Source organism: Malaclemys terrapin, chromosome 8, assembly GCF_027887155.1.
Source record: "Malaclemys terrapin pileata isolate rMalTer1 chromosome 8, rMalTer1.hap1, whole genome shotgun sequence".
Classification (NCBI taxonomy): Eukaryota; Metazoa; Chordata; order Testudines; family Emydidae; genus Malaclemys; species Malaclemys terrapin.
In genome coordinates this window covers 4,732,963-4,754,147 of record NC_071512.1, presented here as the reverse complement: position 1 = coordinate 4,754,147, position 21,185 = coordinate 4,732,963, and the positions used below count along the sequence as shown (strand labels likewise).

The 21,185-nt window shown below is 49.5% G+C and overlaps 1 protein-coding gene across 1 annotated transcript in view; it reads right to left on the bottom strand.

The window, feature by feature from the left end:
• The window catches only part of LOC128841873 (LON peptidase N-terminal domain and RING finger protein 1-like), a 31,583-nt gene extending 16,451 nt beyond the window's left edge, over positions 1 to 15,132 (bottom strand). Inside the window, exons 1-5 of the mRNA XM_054037375.1 lie at positions 13,152 to 15,132; positions 7,085 to 7,203; positions 2,807 to 2,929; positions 1,538 to 1,681; positions 604 to 754 (exon numbers count right to left, since the gene is read on the bottom strand). Coding sequence (XP_053893350.1) covers positions 604 to 754; positions 1,538 to 1,681; positions 2,807 to 2,929; positions 7,085 to 7,203; positions 13,152 to 13,458 — 844 coding nt within the window. The 5' untranslated portion in view covers positions 13,459 to 15,132. The remainder of the gene's footprint in view (positions 1 to 603; positions 755 to 1,537; positions 1,682 to 2,806; positions 2,930 to 7,084; positions 7,204 to 13,151) is intronic.
• Between the last annotated feature and the right edge of the window lie 6,053 nt (positions 15,133 to 21,185).

Below are 21,185 nucleotides of genomic sequence, written 5' to 3'. Positions count from 1 at the left end.
CTGTCTGGGGGTGGGGGTGTGGATAAGGGTTGGGGCAGTCAGGGGACAAGAGGCAGGGAGGCTTAGATAGGGAGTGGAGTCCTGGGGGGCAGTTAGGGGCAGGGGTCCCAGGAGGGGGCAGTCAGGGGACAAGGAACGGGGGGAGGGTTGGGGGTTCTGGGGGGGCGGGAAGTGGGAGGGGCAGGGGCGGGGCTAGGGCGGGGCTCCTCCCGTCCTCTTTTTTTCTTGCTGAAATATGGTAACCCTAGACACGGTCCAGTTCAGGTCATGGCCTTCTCCTCTGTACTTCCTATGAGGAGGGGATTGCAGCATGTGACTCTAGGGTGGAGTTTGACCACATACAGTCAGAAGTCCCTGGAGTAGACTCCTCTCCACGGCTCGGTGAGGGGACACACTCTGGAGGAGACTGACAAAGCCTCATTAAGAAATGTTGGGTTTCCACAACCACTGAGACTCTTCTGTTCTCCATGAATATTAAGCCCCATCCACCTTGGGTACCAATGGCAACAGAAAGGCTGCAAACTTGCCCTGCAATGGCGGATGGGGTGACACACACACTCGCGTCATTTAGATGGGCTTCCAGGTGTCTGCGAGGCCACCTACCTAATGATCTCCCCTCTTGCCTCTCTGCTGAAGTCCCTGAGTCTTTCCTTCTCCTCGGCCACCAGGCAGGCTGCTGGGGACTTTGAGGCTCCAACTGGCTACGTTCAGACAAAGCTTCCTCCTTCCCATCCTCCGTCTCTCTCTCTGGATCCTAGATCACAAAAAAATAGAAACTCAAGCCTGATATCCCTGCGTCCAGTGCATTCTCCATAGACACATCTGCGCTACTGAGTCACAAGGGGGAAGGATTTTCCACACATACTGGGGATGGGAGGATTTTAGACACACACACACACAACAGAGGAGAACAAAGATGCTGTCCCCTTGTTATCCAACCTGGGCACCTATCATGCATGCAGAGGATGGCCAGTGTTGTGCTCAAAACACGGGCCGACTCTCTCCAAGCTCTGCCCACTCCTTGGGTGTGTTTGAACCCACACTCCCGCATCTCCTCATCCCTCCTCAACTAGCAGGGTCTCCCAGAGAGGGTAACGTAACAATAGGAGCTGGCCTGAATTTTTTCCCCTCAAAGAATAAAACTTGGGGAGGGGGAATTGCTGACACGACCCAAATTTGCTGTCACATCTTTTGATGCCTGAAATCAGTTTGGAAATATTTTGCTTACCAAAAACACGGCAGGGGGGAAAATATATGGAAAATGGGGGAGTTCTCATCCCTACCCAATCCCTTCACAAGATGTGGGGGTATCGCTTTCCCGGTGTTCAACCCGCCCTGTTCACTCCTTTGCGGTGCTGAATCTCTGCTAGCTGCAACTCCCTCAGTCTTTCTTTCATCCCCTTCCCAATCCCAGAGAAAGACATTGTGCACATGACAGCACTCTTGGTTACCACACACACACCCCTCTGTGTGACTATCTTCACCTGATCTTTGCTCCTGCACCCATAACCATAGCAGGCCCAACAAGCCCCCTCACCTGCCCGTACTCTCCTCCGGAAGAGGGCCTCAGCAGAGGGTCTGCTTCTTCCTTCCCTGAGTTGGAGCTTTTAAAGTCCAGGCTGGCAGCACTCAGTAGCTCCACGACAGTGCCTGGGAGTGGGGAGTCAGCCTGTGTGAGGATCTGCAGGTGGAGGAGTCGCGTTACATTTTTGGTGCAGGGAAAGCAAACCATAAGGTGCAACGTTGCTTCTAGATCGGGGTGGAAGAGTCGAAGCTCTCAACACCCTCTGCTCCTCCCCACCCCAACCCTATATATTCTAGAAAGCTAGGCAGGACCAAACTCCAGCCATGCCTGATGCCTACAGACAGGGTAGAGAGGAAGATCCAAGCCCAATTTCTCTTCTCCAGAGCCTCTGGGCAGAATCCTGGTTTCCTGCTGCAGTGACACACCAGTTCTACCCATTGGCACATGAATGCCCGGGCAGTGCAGTGAGCTGGGAAGAAAGGGTGGGAAAAGAGAGTGAATATGGCCGTGGTGATTAACAGCCGTGGGGACATTGCCAACAGAACTGATACAACACGGGCAAGCGCAGTGCAAACTGCCCCACCCACAACAATGTTCCTCACCCCGGACTCGGATGGAGGAAACATCTCTGTGCCCATGGAGGCTGCCAGGGGTAGCAAGCGGTGCCAAAGGTCATGGTGATTTCTGTAATGGGAGGGACGCCGGCCAAAGAGTATCTGCACTGAGATCCCCCATATGCCGGGCTGGCTAGACTGCTCTTTCTTAACCAATCAGGGAGCAGTGCTCAGCTGAGACTTGCCCAGGCAAGAGACTTGGAGATGTGGCTCTAGAGACAGTTTTCTGGACAGAAAAACTGCAAGGCTTTTGCCTGGGGAAGGTGGTGGGGAGGGGAAGGAAACCTGTTCATAGTTGCACTCAGGAACAGTCTAGGCCTCCCTCCCATGCTGGTAGGGATAGCTCAGTGGTTTGAGCATTGGCCTGCTAAACCCAGGGATGTGAGTTCAATCCTTGAGGAGGCCATTTAGGGACCTGGGGCAAACAATGTGTCTGGGGATTGGTCCTGCTTTGAGCATAGGGTTGGACTAGATGACCTCCTGAGGTCCCTTCCAACCCTGATATTCTATGATTCAGTCTCCAGGAGAAAAGGAGCGTATCCTGGCTTTATTTTACTGCCTAATTCAAGGGCACTGAAATCCATGCCCAGATTTCTACCTCCTGGGGAAATGGACAGGTTTAAAGTGGAGCCTGGCTCTTGGCTGAAAGGCCCCGGGGCACGTTCACCTTTTCCATCTCGTGTTGAGCGGCAGGGAAGCTGGGATTGAGTGTAAGGCAATGGTGGAACTGCAGCAAGGCTTCGGACTTCTCTCCCAACTCCAGCAGCACCTTCCCTTTCCGGAAATAGCCCTGCAGAGGAGCAAAGCAAATAGGACGGAGCCATCCAGATTAGTCACCAGCTGGTTGTTTTCTTCAGCCCTAGAAACCCAAGTCCTCATTGTATCAACTCACCAGGCAGCACTAATACAAGTTTCTCCACCAACTCAGACCTTGCGGAACCCCCTAAAAAAACCCCAAATGGCCACCTAGGCTTCCCTCTAAGAAGCCCCATGCACTGAGCTATGAATCCCATGAATGTCCTAGAGAGCCGCGTGCAGTGAAATGTGAGCTTGGTACTGCTGCTACCTCTGAGAATCACAGAAATTAGAACTGGAAAAGACAAGGTGGTGGCTAGTCATGCTGAGCAGTACGGAATGTTTTTAACACACTGACAAAATGGATATTGCGTGATGTGGCTGGTTTTCTATAGGATAGCAACCTACTAATGCTGCCTGCTCATAACTTTACTCCTTAAGCTCATGTGCTAGTGTTTGTTCTGTGGTGCTAAAGGATCCAGCTTCAAACCCTGCAGACGAACCGTTACACCTTCAGTCAGGTTTTCTCATAACTCACATCTTGATCTATTTACCCTACTCCCCCACTTACCCTTCCTATGCTTTATCAGCAGATGCGCCAACGAAGGAAACAGATGTCCATAAAGGTTTCTTAAGGCACAGAAGGGGCTTTTATTCCAAAATGCAACATAGCAAAAGCAAATCAAATTAAATTGTAGGCTGAGAAACTGGAAAATCCTTGACAAAGCAGCAATAAGTCTTCCCACTTTCCCAATCCTTCCACTAAGGACCAGACCACTCTGATATATCAGATCCAGCCATTGCTACCTATCCACACATCTGAAAGTGTCATGCAGGCTCTCCTCCTCCTGCATCTCAGTCCTGCACTATCCGTCTCTCTGGCCCTGGCAAATGCAACCTGGCCCTGTTCAGATCTATTCAGAATGCTGCTGCAAAGAGCATTTTCCTCCTTGCCCATCGCTTTGACCGCCTCATCCCTCTCTTTGCATCCTTCCACTGGCTCCCCTCCTCTGTAGCACCAAACATACGCTGCCTGGCTTCGCTTTCCAGGCCCTTCGTGATCTAGCCCCACCCTACCCAGTCTCTCTTATTCAGCACCGAAACGTCGACTTCTGCCTCCATCCGGTCCATGATGCCAGCCTGCATCGCCCACTTGTGACATTTTCAAACAAGCACCTCCATGCTGTCTCTCGTGCTGCCCCTCGTGCTTGGGAGAAGCTCCCGATGCACATCCACAAACCCACTTATAGTCCCTCCTTCAAACTCGCCTTTTCCAAGATGCCTACCAAAAAAACTTGACAACAGTTAGGCCCCTGTCATGCTGACCAATGTCGCCTCATTGTTTCCTCGTACTCCCCCATCTGTCTCTAACCATCTGGCATCTTACTTTGATTGTAAGCTCTCTGGGGCAGGGACCAGCTCTGTGTTCTGTGTTTGTAGCACGCCGAGCACAATGAGGTCCAAGCCCGTGACTGGAGCTCCGAGGGGCTACAGTAACCCAACTAAGTAATAGTAATACTGAAAACCCCTCCACCTGCAGCCCAAAGCTGTGTCCCCGCTAGCCCACCCTGTGATCCATGCACCAGTCCAGCAGGAATCAACCTCTCCCTTCCACTCTGCTGGAACCGCTGCCTTCATTACCTTAGTTCTATGCAAGCAATGAGTTTGCTTGAATGAAGATTGCCTTTGACAGGATGCCAGACACTCCTGGAGTGCTTCACTTTGGGTTGTTGTTTTTTTTTAACCCAATAGAGTTATCTAGGTGTGCTGGGCTTAATGAGATATGACAGATGGCCCGATTAGCATAATGGAGTGTTTACATTCAATAATTGCAACTTGCCACTTAATTTGGTTAGTGTGTTTCCAAGCAAGACACACCCAATGACTGTGCAGAGAGCAAGCGTGTGAGTTCAGAATTAGCAATGGACCCTGATCCCGGCTTGGTAACCAGCTGCCCCAAGGCTGCTGGCAAGGTGGTGGCATTCAAGATGGTGGCATTTGGATCCTCTGTATAATGAGCACATTTTTCCATCCGCTCTGTGGATCTAAAACTCTTGCCACCCTCTGTAAGCTGTCCCTTTCCCAGACACTCCCCAGGGACACAGGGAACGGCCACCATGCAAGTTTTCCAAACTATAGGCCAAGGGAGGCTAGGAGAAACCCCTTAGTGGCTACTGCATTTCCCCTGCACTGCCGGGGCCTAGCTCCAAATTGAGCTGAGGGTAAGATATTTGCACTGGGGGGAAATTTGGCAGTTTTGGATTCCAAAGAGAATTTGTGACACTGAAAAGAAAAACCCTCTCATCTTTCTGTATAATTTGTATTAGTGCCGCCATTAAAGACACAGCGCCGCATGGTGCACTCCAGCCAAGCAGTGCTCAGTGCAGGAAAGGAGGGGACAGAGACACCTTTGTGCTCAGTCCCCAGTGTAAATTAGAGCAATCTCAAGGCTGCTGTAATTCACACTCCGCTGCCCACAGCCCCCAAACCTCCAATTCACTCCAGCCAGGCTCTCTTTTTTCCTTGATGTGCCCCTGGTACACAGGGGGCTGCAAGGGAAGCCGGCACAGAGCCAGCCATGCCCGGTCTTCCCCTGGGGACCTAGTTGTGCTGAGAGTATTCCCTCATGGGGAGATCTGGCTGCCTTTGTGTAGCTGGAAAAGTATAAAGGGGCCACAACGCCACAGGAAATCCAGCCCACGCTGTACAAACACACACAGAGAAACCAGATCTCTTCAAAACCTGGACAAGCGAGCTCAGAAAAATCAAACAGCATTAACATTTGTCACTGTCATATTATCCAAACTGCAATGCTACTCCCTTGCTCACAGGCGCTGAACGAGGTCCAAAGAAAACGAGGTCAGCTCCACCCATGGCGAACAGGAGCCTGTGTCATAAAGAAAACATGGGCCCACGGTCTGGCATAATCAGCCAACTCAGTTTAAGCACGCAGGCTGGAGGCCGAGCTGCCTTTCCCCTTCAAGGTCTGGCCTGAAATCTCTAGTAGGGCACTGGAGGCGGGAGGGAACCATGCATCCAGCTCCTTTTATAATGGGTTTGTCTAGCAAATGCCCAATTCTACCTGGCCTGTGGAGGGAATGCCAAGAAGAAAGCACCTACTTCCAGCATTTAGTGAGCCGCAGGAAGATCTCACCATAGAGAAACCAACTCTATTTTGTTTGGCAACATACAAGGGAACAACAGCTGTGCCAGCGTTAACAAAAAATGGCCTGGTCCCCATATGCCTTTACAACACTAACTATATAAGGGATGAACTTCCTGCCAAATGCACCTTGGAAAACGCCATCTGATTTCCCAGGAGAAGGGATGAGGGAAAAGTTCCCACCTCTGAGTGTTTGTCCTCAAAGGCTCAATAGTTTACAGCGTCACATGACAATGCTGCCTCACTGAATGATGACGGAGTCGTCGCACCATGACAGAGCATTGCAATGCACGAAACAAACCGCATGCACTTGATGGCAGAGCAAGTTAAAGCCTGATCCAATGCTCATTAAAGTCAATGGAAAGATTCTCAATGTTTATAACAGGCATTGGATCAGGCCCTAAGACTCATGGGATGCTGACCTGCCCATGAATTTCAGGAAGAGTGGCAAAAAGGCAAAGCACCCTGGAGCTGGAGCGGGGAAGAGGCTTCATGGAGAAGACCCTCCAAAACCGCAACAGCTGAAATCTGAGTGGGTTCTGAGTCCCAGAGCCGAATCCTAGTACACCAGCAGAGAAGTTGCTAGGTGCATCATGTTCACTCCTGGCATGGTTTATGTTTGATAACAGATTCAAATTGTGTTCTTAAATATTTGTAGAACCCCCCTCCCCATCTCCTTTGGACAGCTCTAAATCTCTCCGGGGAGGTAGGCGGGTTCGCAGAAGTGTGGCAAAACAAGATCAGGGAGATTCCTGGGGCCAAATGAAGCCCTCTAGGAGAAACGGGGAGGAAGAGCCCGCCAGCATTTAGAGTTCTAACAGTCCCAGGAACAAAATCCCCGTCCCTGTGAGCAGACGGCTGCAGTCCCACAGCTCAAGCGCAACATTTCGCATCACGTTTCATTTCAAGGAGCCCTTGTAGCCCACAGCAGGTGCCCCGTCCACCTTCTTGTAGCAGAACCAACCCACCAGCCACGCACTGACTCACCTCACACTCTTCTGGCTCACTCCGGCACACCACCTCCAAATCCTCCAGCGCCTCTGAGTACTGCTGCAGGGCCACATACGCCTCCGACCGGCACAGCCTCAGCGAAACATCATCAGGAGCTGCAGGCAGAAGCCCTCAGTGCCGTTAATACAAGGTCTGCACTCAATATCTCCTAGACACGGTGAATTCTGACCTAGTGCAAACAGGTGCAAGTCCTATGGAAATCTCCTGGACAAATTCAGCTGGGGGGAGGATAACATCAGAAAACAGATGTCGGGGTAAAGTAGTGTAACTTGCACTGACTTGGCACTGGATGGACAAGGCAAAATAAGCATAACTTGCACATCAAAAGCATGGTGGAGAAGGAAAGCCAGCTAACAGGATAAAACAGTTGTGACAATTGTTTTGCACACTCGTATGCCAAATCAGTGAGACTTGCACTATTTTATCACATATATTCGCATTTGCATTTTGATCAACTTACGCCATGATTTTGTCACCACTAAATTCACACTGTTGGCACTAATTATTTTTTGTTAATGACTTAATTTCCGGCCAGGATGCAGAAGGGTCCGTAAGGCAATGAATATACAGGTTAGCACTCTCACAGTGGAATATCCACATCAGACACATGACTAAGAGATCTAATCCAGCTAACTAGGTGATCTAGTCTGACACTAGTCACAGATGTCAATATTTTATAACAGGAACTGGTAATGCAAAAGCAGGCTTGGATTAAACTAGAGTTAGTCAACAAAGCTAAAGACTCTATAATTCCAGACCTTAGCTCATGAAAACTCTGACATTTTCAGAGCTGATTTCATTCTGCTGGGTTTCAAAATGGGCCCGGTTTTTCATTTTTGATCCCCAAATATTTGCAAGGAATTCTTTTATCTACATTACTGTATTCACATGTTTTGGAAATTTCTCAAAAATGATTTTTTTTTTCAATTTTGAAATAGACACGTTTCATTTAGGGTGTACTTCTTATTTTTGTAGAAGCCTGCCGCGTGGTGAATTGGTCTGATCCAAACAGGTACAATCATCAAACGAAAACAAACTGAAAACTGATAAGTAAAAAATGAAAATGGTACATAAAAGGAAGAAAACTGTTTTTCAACTAAACATTTTTGACCAGTTCTACTTAAAACCACTGGGGGTATCTCAGATTAACTAACCGCCCTTATAATATTGAATCATGTTTATTATGGTAGTGCCTAAGGACCAGCAAAGATTGGGGCCCCACTGTGCTGGGTGTTGTACAAACACAGAGTAAGAGACAAACTCCGTCCCGAAAAGCTTCTGATCTAAATAGATGAGCCAGACACAGGCTATGGGAAAAGGACAGAATAACAAGTACTGCTTAGAGACAGGGAATCAGAGCTTCCATTTCATCTAGTCCCTTTCTTGCTAATGCTGAACTGCTCCCTACTTTTTAATCTCAGGTGCTTGGTGGAATAAGGCTGAATCACAGCCAGCATCCCTTCAGAGACTATTCAACAATCTAAGCAACCTAAGGATTCCCCTCTCCCACCCCTTAAATTTCCCTTCATTCCAATTTATCCTGATGTATCCAATCTCTTAGCAAGACCTCAGCTGAGTGGCATCTGACAATGAATATTAGAGCTGCCTTTCAAGAACAGGACCTATTGATTCGAAGGTTGCAGGGGCTGTTCTCCAGACATCCAGAACCACATTTTTTGGGACACAGCTGTGCTTCTGTGGCTGGAGAAAGAATAAAAATAGTCCCTGTGGTGTGCTGTTGCCATAGAAGGCCCAGGGGCGTCTGCTGTGAGTCACTGAGCGATGCTGCTGTGAGACATCACAAAACAACATTTCGGCTGAGGACCCGTAGGCTGCAGTGACACTAGACAGCCTCTCAGTCCGTCTGGCCAAGTGTTTGCCATCTCCGTGTCAAGGAAGATGGATGGAGGAGGAATATGGAACAAAGAGAGGGAATCTGTGTCCCTTACTGGCTCTGTTTTCAAGTAGAAATTGAGACTGAGATTCCCCAAAGCCACCTACGGGAGTGAGGAATTCAATTCTCGTTGACCTATTAATAGCAGTTGGGCACCTTTGAAGTTCCCCGCTTTAGTACCAACTAAATGTGCTGTAGTGCCAGTTCTACAGAGCTCTGCTAGCACCTGGACAGACAGCACTGCAGAACATTCACTTACACTGGGCCTCATCCACTGACCTGGTGGGATCAGCTCTAAGGTTCGCCTTTCTTCCAGCACTTCCATTGTGGGTGCAAGGGGTATTGCTGGTGTCATATGGCCACTTGTTCACTAACACCCCCAATTCTAATTTCATAGAGGTTACCGAATAAGCACAAGATGATATTGCTTTCAGACCCTACTGACCTAGGCTGGATTTCAGCTGATGACTTCTAACTAAAAGTCTCCCTGGGACAACCTGTCATACCGTATATTAATTTGCAGAGGGGGCCACCTGTCCCCCAGTATGCTGGTAATTTTCCTGGCCAAGCAGTCTGTCTACGAATATTTTCTCTCTTTCAGTCACTCCTCATGAGAATGTTACAGGACTGCTGACGGGTACAAGCTTAATCAATGAGAAAGCCTGGCTGTGACCCTCAGCCCATCTCTGCAATCCACAGCGGGCGACAGACGATACTCCTGCACTAACTGCACTGCTGGCTCTCCGGTACTCCCAGGAAGGCTCATCTCCCTGGCCAGGATAACATCGCCTCCATGTCTGTGCTGGGGAAGCCGTCACCCTGCTCAGATGGGTTTCGTTTGGGCTGCACTGGTGCGTTAAAGTGAGAGACTGACAGCAGCGACCCAGAACCAAGTGATAACAAGGACAGACGCAGTGCCATCCTTCTGAATGAACACAAACGCCGTGGCCAGGCATCCACCTCAGGAAAATCATTTGCGGAGTAAGAATAGTCTTGAGAAAAGAAGACCGGGGAAGGGGGGAACTGATGACGGTGTGAAGGGCTGTTCTAACGAAGACGGTGATCAATCGTTCTCCATGTCCACAGAAGGCAGGATAAGAAGTAATGTGAATCTGCAGCTTCAGGTTAGGTATTAGGAAAACTTTCCAGCTATAAAGGTAGTTAAGTTCTGGAATAGGCATCCAAGAGAGGTTATGAAATTCCCATCACAGCAAGTTTTTAAGAATAGGTTAGACGAGGCTTATTTGGCCCTGCCTTAGCACAGGAGACTGGCCTTGACTTCTCGAGGTCCCTTCCAGTCCTACATTTCGATGATTCTATGATTTTAAGACTAAGGGGGGGCAAAAATCTGCTGCTTGATGTGCGTGTTAAACACCGATGCAGCCCTAAGAAAATTCAGCCACGGACTTCTCTATAGCCAAAGGGCCTTGGGCTAAAATTGAGCAACAAACTAGAAACGCTTTCCAAGTCCTTACAGTTATTTAACTCCAGATAAGAGATTCTAGCAAAACCGCTCGGAAGAAGGCATGCTGGTGAAATGTGAGCAGCGCTCTCTTCTCCATAATAAAACAATCGTAAGTGCTCTGAACATATGCTCTGGTGCATTGCTCTGGGTAAGCCTGAGGGTGTTCAGCAGTTTTTGGCTTGGTTGGCTATGGAAGTTTCCCACACACACAACACTGCCAGTGCACCTGAATCCTCTGCCATTGATGCAGTTCTGCCAATGAGCCGCAGTCCAGGAAGGCCGACAGCTGTGTCTACGATGGCCAATGTGACTATTTATTCACGCAAACATACCTGTCTTTACTGTAACCTTGCCCACATCCCCATGTGTCTCTTTATCCACCTGCTGTGTCTTGTCATAATCCTGGAGAATGAGCTCTCTGGAGTAGCAGTTGCCTTTCCTTTACTTATCTACACGCTGCCTCACACAATGGGGCTCCTATCTCTTACTGGGTCTCCTCTCCCTGGTGCTACTGCAATATATATAACAGCAGTAGCTGCAGCTCCTTCTCCCAGTGCTAGTCTTTGAGCCAGGACTGCCAACCAAACTGAGCAGTGCAGTGCGTTTTGTTAAGAGGAGCAATGGAAACCACGGTGAAATCACAACTCATTTGTCATTTGGGGCTCAGAATCCAGAGGGGAAGAGCGAGGGTGTGACTCCTTTGCACTACGTCACCTGTCCCCTTCAAGTGTGTGTAAAGCCAGAATGCCATGGCCAGTCGTATTCACAGGTTTAATGATGTCTACGGATCAAGTTTATTTGCCACATGCACAGAGACCCACATGAACTTGAGCTTGTGGGGGAAAGTAAGATACTACACCCCAAGTTCAAGATCTGGCTAGATGTTCTTTTTGTGACTGCTCTGTGTTTTTTTTTTTTAAGTCTGTAGCTGTTGCCTAATGGTATTTCGTTATCTTGATTGCCACTATAAGTTAAGAAGATTCTCACTGATACACTAGCTCGTTGGCAGAAGAGATATAAGACAACAGATGGATTGACAAAGCACTGCCTTTGGTTAACTGTGAAGTGCTTTTGCATTTCCCTTGAAAATAATACGTTTTGAAACTTTGTTTATAGACAGGCAGTATCCATAACCAAGATGGGAAGTTCTTCTGGGCAGGGATTGAGTATTTCTTATGTGTTTGTACAGCCCCTAGCCCCAGAAGACTGGCGCAGCAGCAGTCCAAATGATAATAAGAATAAAGACAAACATAGAACCGAGAACTTTTGGAGCACACATACAGTGTAACAAGGATTTGGAGCTTTGAACATTTTTATCAGTATTTCTTTTACAGAAATCCCATGATGTAAAATAAAACAGTAATGAAAATGTTAATAAACGCACATGCATGCATTTGCTTCAAGACTTGATCAAGCAGTCATGATGCTGAAAAGTGATGCATGTCTTACGTTAATATGTTGGATAAAAGGATCTGCTCAGGACACAATGAGGATGTATTAGCCATCAGCAAGTCACTTACATAGATACACCCCCTTCCCATGCTCTGGTACTATGGTGATTAATGAATTAATGTTTGTGCCGTGCACTGCAAATACAAAGCTGTAGCTAAGTGCCAAGTGGGTACTCAGTATTGTTGCTGTCCTAGGAGCAATCCACATTCCCTCTTATGTTCAGAAAATCCAGGGCCTGATCCTGCCGGCAAATTTCCCCTGGAGGTCAATCCTGAAACAAGACTGCAGAATCCAACCCTGGCCCTCGGAGTCCTGGGAGAGTAGAGAATTAGTCAACCCCTGGCTACGAGTCTTTGCCAGGGCTGCATTCTCCCAAGAGGCAGAGGTGGCTCTGACAGGTGCAACTGTGGGGGGATACACTGTGACGGTCTCACAACCCTGCTGATCATTTTCCATCTTCATAGCCCTTTTCCACATCGCTCCAGCAACAGTGGCACTGCCCCTGTGACCAGCAAAGCTGGGCCAAGAACTTCCTCTGGGACTGACACATTGCTGGATGTGAGCGCTCTGTGCTACTGATCTTCCAACTTCTAAAACAGCTATTCCCCTCCCATCCTCTCAGAAACTCACAGCTCCTCCTGCAAATCATGACTCGAATTCTGCTGCCACTTAAACACCCAAAACCCTTCGGATTAGAGGCTGACAGCAGAAACTATACCCCTCAACCTGCCAAAGAAGTGGGTCATGAAGGGAGAACAATGACTGCTCATACGCATCGCGGGAAGCTATATATGTGCAAATAGTGCCCAGGGCTTGCAAAAGAAAATATTGGCAACTGCCTGCAAAGCAGAGGGCTGTTACTATCTGACTTTGGAGCTGTGGTACAGATGATGATAAACGTGCCCTTTTTAAAGTCCTGGGGGGGGGGGTTGGAGGAATTAAACCCTTCATCAGTGCAAGCTGGTGAAAATGAGCTGCCCCCGTTAGTGACACCGCGTGAAGTCACAGCTTCATTCACCGGCTTTGATGGTGGGGTTCCCCTCTCGGCGCATAAAGCGGCTTTTTATGAACAGGAAACTAAGAAGGAGAGAGACAGTGCAGTGGTGCCTGGCGGTTTCTGGCGAGAAGTTACATAACCAGGAGCTGGTGGGGGGTGGCTTGGTTTGGGTGCGTGGATCCAGACACTGACCAGCCTCCCTCCCTCCCCACCCCCCCAGTCCCGCCACGCTTACCCAGTTCGAGCCCTTTCTGGGTGGTCCTCAGAGCAGCCCGGTAGTCCCGGCCCCGGAGCAGCTCCTGCGCGTGGCTTTGCAGCCGGGCCAGCTGGGTGTCCCGGGCCAGGCACTTCTCCAGCAGGCTGCCCAGCAGGACGTTACAATGCACCGCTCTGGAGCCCGGGAGTCTCAGCCGGCCCCGGCACACGAGGCAGCGGGAGGGCAGCGCCTCGCCCAGGCACCGCTTGCAGAAGGAATGGCCGCAGGAGACGGTCACCGGGTCCCACAGGACAAGCCGACACGCGGGGCAGAGGAAAACGTCCATAGCTCCGGCTCTGGCCCCGGCCCGCGGCGGCGGGGCGCTACCGCGACCCTCCCCCGGGCAGCAGCGCGCCGGGATGCGCCCCTGGAGCCGGGCTGGCCGGGGCGCGGGGGACGGGCTGGATTTCCGCCCCGCCACAGGCTCCGGGCCCCCGCAGGGCCAGGGACACTGGGGCGGGGGGTGCCCCGAGACAAGGCGAGGGGCTGAGAGCCGCGCACCCGAGCGAAGCACCCAAGGACCCTCCGCGCCCCTCAGCCCATCCTCGCCTGGCTGGCACAGCCCCCGGGGGCAGCGGGGCTCGCTCGGGCTGCCCGTGGGTGACACCCCCTCCCCGGCCTGCGTGTCGGGGTCACCGTCTCGGACCCGCTCTGACAGGTTTCCCCGGATCTCCCCTTTCGCATCCCTTGTGCCGCCCTGCCTGGGGGAGGAGGCTGCTCCTCCCACCCTCCTCTTCCCTGGGAGGAAGGCGGGGGGGGGCAGGTGGGTGCAGTCACTTCCCCAGGGCTGGAGCAGCCCAGCTCCATCCCCGAGGAGCGATTTGTCGGGGGGAGGGGAGGGGGCTTGGCCCCCTCCCCCCGGCTCGCCACCGCTTTTGTTGCTTGCACAAAACTACATTACGTAAAATCTGGAGCAGCCCCCATGTGATGGGGCTCCGGCGCCTGCCCATTGGCGGCCGGCTCAGGCCCGCCCCTGTTGTGAAACAGACCTTGCGGGCTGCGTTTCATAACCGAGGGGCTGGAGTTTGCTTGGAGGGAGAGACAGGGAGCCTTGGGGGGGAGGGTCTGGGGGAAAGGAGTCACTGACCCCGCGCCCGCCTGCAGCATCCCCCTTGGGGCGGCTCGGGCTGGTCCCTAACGCCACCTGGCAAGGGACTGGCTGCTTATGCAAGTGCTCCGTTTGCAACGCCGGTGTTCCTGCCTGCGCCCAGGTCACCCGGCTCGGTTGCAAGGCACTGCCCCCGGGATCAGGGCTTGGCTCCCTTCGGGGAGTTCACTGGAGCCGAGGAGACGTGTGTACATGCGGGCTGAGGAATGGACAGAATGTCCCGAGAGAGCGCGAGAAAATCAGGATATTAAATCAGGATGCGTGTGCATGTAGTGCACTCCTTGTTTGCATCGCAGGAGCACCTGGAGCTGTAAGCAGTCTCATTATGCCAGCGCCTGTAAAGACTTATTAGGGTCGGAGGAGACCATCCCTGTTCCAAAGTTTGCAGTTTAAAGAGACAGGCCAGACAGAGGGTGGGAGAAAAGAAGCATGAAATTATCCCTGTTATCCAGAGGAGAAACTGACACCCAAGGAGATCAAGAGATTTCCTCCAGGGCAGGCCACACACGAGTCTACACCATAGCTGGGAATTGAATCCAGATCATACCAATCCAGTTCTGGAGTCATAAAACCGTCCTTCCCCTCCACTGGAATAGAATTGGAAATGTATAGATACATAGTCAAATGACATTGTTTTCATATTTATTCATGTGTCTCTGTGTGGGGCATGAAGGCGATATGGTATTCTGTCAAGCCTGAAGAACTATTAATCTAGTCTCCTGTCATTCTACAATATAATTATGTGGCAAAGACAGTTTTATATAACGTATTCCTGAGGAAGTGACAGAACCATATTAACTGTATTGTACTCTGCGCTCAGCAAATCGTACATTATATAAAGTATTTTTGCAGATTCAACCTGCTTGGTTTGTCTGTTCCTTGTGGGCTCCCTGAGTTAAAAATTAAAAAAAAAAAAGACTAATCAAATAGATAGAAATAATGACTGGAATACCAGGGAACAGGTGGAGCTTTCCGCACATTTAAACACAGAAAAAAGGGGGCTCTGTTCATTGGATGAATTAGAAATAGCCATGGCAGATCAGACCAACTCTATAAAAACGGCAGAGAGACTGTGTGATAGGTTGCGAGTGCATGGAATTTGCTCACCAGATCTCATCTCTGGGTGTATGTAATGCAAGTGTTTTATAACTGGGTGGACTGTGCCCTTTGGCATTTAAAGTTACACTTAGCGTGGAGCACAAAGGAGCTAGTAAATGTTGTTATAATTTCAACCAGAAGAATGGGGACAATATTCAGTCACCGTGGCAACAGACACCGACACACTGATTCTTTATGCAGATCCCAGGCTAGAACACTAGAAAAGCAGCACTAGAAAATCAAAGCCTTTATGTAAAGGTCATATATTAGGTGTCTGCTACCCATGCTATTCCATTTATCGGCTAGCCCTAAGAGCAGGGGTAACTACTGAGAATATAACAAGCATAATCCCAAGATATTTTTTCAGATGCATTTGATCCTCCTGCTAGGCATGTTTGGGGACCACATGTGGGGTGGGAAATTCATGCAGGGCAAAGGAACTGTCTTCCCTCATATTGACCTGCCCCTGGTCAATAGTCCACGCCCCTGAATGCGTATTCAATGGAAAGGAAATATATCCCTGATCACCATGTGGTTGCCAAAACTGGCAGGTCCTGTTCTCTGGATCCAGGGCTACTTAGCCCCTTCTCTCATGACACTGCTGTTGCTGGCGATGTCATCAATCGTCCCACGCTTAAGGCTGTGCCCAGGGTTTGAACGGAAGATCTCTTACTAAAGACCCTCCCCTTCTGCTCGCTCCTTCATTTAGCAAGAGCGACCTTAGTTCAGCAGTTCTGAGCACATGCTTCAGGTGGGGGTTGAATTGAGAGGGATCTATGGGGTATGGGAATACAGTGCCCATTGCTGAAATAATTAGTGATGGACTGGAGAAAGAGGGAAGGGGAGTTCCTTTAGTTAACTGTTTGTCATTCAACGCTGAGTGCAGCCACAGGTGTGGGGCTAGTCATAGCTTTGAAGCAGGCCTGCAGGTTGGTTTGGGCTATTTTTTGCTGTTGGTTACAACCTAATAAATAAGGTCATATGCATAAAAGCCACCAAAGCCCATAGATTAGCTGGACCCGTCATGCTTGGCTTGTACCCCGTGCAGTCAGTAATAAACCCTCTCTCGGGGAGACCTTCTCCATATGGAAAGAGTCCCTTTAAAAATTTCTGAATCTCTGGCCCAGTCTCCGTCACGGCGGATTGGACGGCAGGGCAATCAGCCAGAACTCAGACCATTCATTGCTGATAAGTTTTGTTTCCGTTTCCCCTAACCCCACACCGGATGGTTTTTTCTTCATATCATAGAAAGCCAAATGCAGGCGCTTTCCTGACATCAAATTCCTGTTCCTTTCACTGACTTTCTTGGCCTGACTCAGTGTAAATTTAAAAACCACCTTAAATACCCAGCAGTGACCATGCCATCATGAGTGAGAACTTCCTGTTTTGCACAGTGAGTTACACAATACAAATTACATTGATTTACTAGGTGATACTTGCAAAGCACAGTGGAAATTTTAATATGGTGCACAGTCCAGAGCCAGTTTAGGGTAGAGACCTCGCGTAATCATTACCATCTTAACTGATTCCTTTCTCCCCAGATGTTGTCTATGCAATCAGTGTGTGCGCATGCAATTATCCTGGATGACAGGGTCCAGATTGTTCCCTGGTGCCGCATTGGAGTCAACGGAGTGACACCAGGGATGAATTTGGCCCCTCTGTGTTTACGTGAAATCTGATATCACAACTGGCTGTAGATAATTTAACAAGCTCGCGATTAAGAGGAATGAGGGCAGAGGTGAATTTAACAGCACAAAGCTAAAGGCACTGCCTGTGAAGAAGAACAGGAGTACTTGTGGCACCTTAGAGACTAACAAATTAGTGTTAGTCATTACCTGTGAAGGTAGCTGTCCTAGGAAGTCTTCAGTGAGCACCTTGGACAGCTAAATAGGTATATACTAAACTGGAATAGATAATATAGAAATAAATTTTCAGTCACTTTTTAGGAAAGCGGATCCCTATTTCTGTATCTCTGTTCAGCAAATAAGCTATAGGATCTATCTATCTATCCACACACACTCCCCTACCTATCTACCTAGCTATCCCCACCCTCACGCCTATCTATTTACCTATCATCTTGTATGATCCTCATCGCCATCATATCTGAGTACCTCATGGCATCTATTTTGTCTCTTACATTTCCTGGGAGTAAGCCGGATTGAAGATATTGTGCAGCAATGAAAGAACTGTCTTCCCCATATTGAAGGCACTGGAAATCAGAAAACTTGTTTCTGTAACCATTGTTTTTTAAGGGTTAATTTAACAGTTGGCGTAACCAATTATTTTAATCCCAATACATGCAAACAATTGGCATGATTCATTTAGCCTTTTTCTCCACTGCCAGGGTGTCTGCAAGTGGATCATATGTCCCTGGAATGTATTGGTTTCTTGTATAAGGATACATTTACTTGCAGTACATAATTCAACCACTAGATTTCTCCGATTGCCATATAAGAGATCCAGACAAGCCCTGGTAAACAAAGACCAGCTGTGTGGAAGCCTGTTTGCTTGTGTCTATACTTGCATTAGTTTTCTTTAATAAATGCCTCCTCTTTGTGACGGGCTGGCTTTCCATGTATCACAACAATTTGAAAGCACTTGAATTTGGATGTGAATGTTGTTCTCTCTTGGGCTGATCGCAGACAGTTTGCTGCAAGTGTTTGGTATTTGATATTCCAAATTGGAGCCGTTGATTAGCTGTGAATAGGCATGTATGTTCAGTGGTATTGTTTCAAGTCCCTGAATGTCTTATCATCTGGAGAAGAACTCAAAGAAGCCACTGCAGCTCTGACCTTCTCAGTAAGAGGGATCGGATAAATAGGATTAGGGAATTAAAGAAAAAAATAATCTTTTCCTTTGCTAAATTGCATGGACTTTGCCTGAAGTGACATCATTCCTAGAAAAAACATCAGATTTCGTCTCCTCCCAGCCACACAGAGGAACTGTGCATTCATCCGAGGTCCTGGCGACCTGGCTCAAATCCACATCTGGCTCCTTTAGTTGCCTCTGCGCCAGGGATCTGGTGCGAGGCTTGAAGGAATTCCATCCCTCTGCTCTTTGAAGAAGCTTCCCATCTATTATTAAACTCTCTGGGTGTGACTACTCCAGCTCGCAAGCTTAGCACACGCTCTCCGTGGGCATTCATGTGAATAAAAATGTGACCTCTTGAGAGTTCCTGGAAAGTGAACCCAGCAGAGCTCCAGGCCTGGCCACTGCTGACTCATTAGTCAGTTCAGGGAGATGGTTATGAAATGTATTTGCTCTGCTCTGACACATACAGACACTTCAGGTGCTTCTAGTGGTTCTTTCTTCTTTGTAATTGGATACAGCGATGAGAGCCAGGTTTCAGAATGGCAGCCGTGCTAGTCTGTATCAGCAAAAAGAACGAGGCGTCCTTGTCCTCGTTCTTTTTAGTGATTAGAGCAGCATTTCTCAAATGCAGCCACCAGGAGCTTTTCTTGCGGCCACAGCTTTCTGGGCAGTGATTTGGGGGAGGAGGGGCAAAGCAGCGGCCCCTTCCCCAGGGGCCCCCAGAGTGGTTGGGCCCCACCCTCCTCTGGGGAGACACAAGTGGCAAGAGCAGGCAGTCAGTGAGTTCCCCACCTTCCTGGGGGTGGTGGGGTTAGACTTCAGCCCTGGGGTGGCAGTCTCCAGCCACGGGGCTTTGGGCTCTGTCCCCCAGGCTCTTTCCCCAGGGTGTGGGGCTTTGGGATCCGTTCCCTGGCTGCCTGGTGGCAGGCTCTGGCCCAAGCTCACCCCTACGATCACCTCTGGTCCCCACTGCCTCCCCCAGTGCCCCATTGCCCATGTCCCCACTGCCTCTGTACCCACCTCCCCATCCACGGCTTAATTTGTCCCTGAGGTTGCCAGGGCTGAATAAGTCTGCTGTGAAAAGTGATATTAACAAACATACAAATATCACTTTTTGCAGCAGACTTCCTTATAGCTAGCAAGTCTTAAAAACAACCCAACCCAAAAGAAACAACAAGAAAAAAGAACGTTCAAAGCACCTTATTTGTGTCTCTATTCTGTTTAGGTCCAGTAAAGAATAGAGACAACTGTACATTATTTTTATTATTGAGTCTGCAAAAAAAAACCCACCCCTACATAGACAAATTACAATGATTTGGGCATGTGTGTGTGCATATTTATTTGCTTTTTCTAAAGTTAATTATTTTAGGAAAAATTGTCAGAGTGGCCACCAGCAAGAGTCAGTGGCCGCACTCTGAGGCCACCAAAAAATTCATCCTGAGAACCCCTGGATTAGAGGATCTTGTGTATGTCATTGGAGTTTCCCCTTCACGCAGAGAAGCCCAGTTCATTCGTCATTCCATAATCATTATGGTTCGTATCGTAGTGTGGAGAGGGCCTAGCTGTGATTGGGGCCCACGGTGCCAGGGGCTGTACATACACATAATCAGAGACAATTCCTCAGCTCCTGTTCCAGCTGCACTAAAGGGGCCTGATATAAATTATTGTAGCTCCACTGAAGTCAGCAGCTGAGGCTCTGGACCATGAATCTCAGTTGTCTTTTCCTGTCTGCACAGAGATAGGCTGAGTGGGTGTTTTCCCATCACTTGGCTGTGTTTCGGGACAGGTTTGGCTTGATACATAGTCAGTGGGCATAGCCCAGAGCTGCCATCTCCACATGGGACTCTGGAAGGCAGGGGGCCAGAGGGGCTCTCCAGCACCCCAAAGGTTGAGCTCCTACAATATTTGGAGGATGCTTTTAGCTAAGAGATCATTCGGAGCAGGTCACTGTGCCACAGCAGCACAACCCAGCAGGATCAGGGAGGCCTAGGGATGGTCCAACTCTGCACCCCTCATCCTAGCAGGTGAGCAAGTGCTCAATGCTGTGAACAAAAGTCCCTGTTAAGCTTGATTAGCAAGACAGCCTACGCCCCTGCAAATCACAAATGACATATTAAGACAAGAGCGCCCTTCCACACCGGTGGGACGCCACTGATTTTGGAGGAGCTACTCCTGATTTAAACCAGTGTGACAACAGAATCAGGCAAGTCACTTAATCTCTCGCTGCGTGCCTCAGTTTCCTACCTGTAAATTGGGGGTGATAACACTTCGCTGCCTCCCCGGGCTGTTGAAAGACTATCTCCATTCAGAGACGCTGCAGGCATGGGATCTGTGTAAGAACCCAGAGAGATTATGGAGCATCCCAGGGGATCAGGACGAGGTAAATCTGGTTGCACATATATGCCCCCAGGGCTAGCAAAGGCAACAACACCCCCTACCTGCGCAGATTACTCTAGCAGGACTAATCTGCGTGGGAAGTCCAGGGAAGGGTGTGTGCTGAACACAGAGACCCAGCAATGCCTCTTGTATGCTAGCTTGGGTTTGGCTGGATGACAATCTTACCACAGCTGACTGAATAAACAGAGGGCTGCCTTAGGCATCGAATCCAGTGTTTCTTAATGTCTTTGGTCCGTGCCTCAGCAAAGGGTCAACAGCCTCATCCCCCACTCTACAGAACCCGCACTCCTTCTCAGCTGGAAAACACTGCGGGGCTTCGGCATGTGAATAAAGCCTGAGAGGTTCTTAGGTGCAGTGGGATCAGGAGATGGGGTGGGGAGTGAGGCTGCTGGGACGGTGCTCGCTGTTTCTGCTGGGCTCCCACTCACCGGTCAAAGGCCTCCTGATTCCCAACAGGGTACACGTCAGCAGCTCGCACATGGGCTCCCTCCCCACCCGCCTTCGGCTTTGTGTAGCGAAATTGTGAACGGTGGGTGGGTGGAGCATGTGGCTGGGAGACTGAACAGATGGCCGAGTCTTTGTCTGGAGTGACAGCTCCA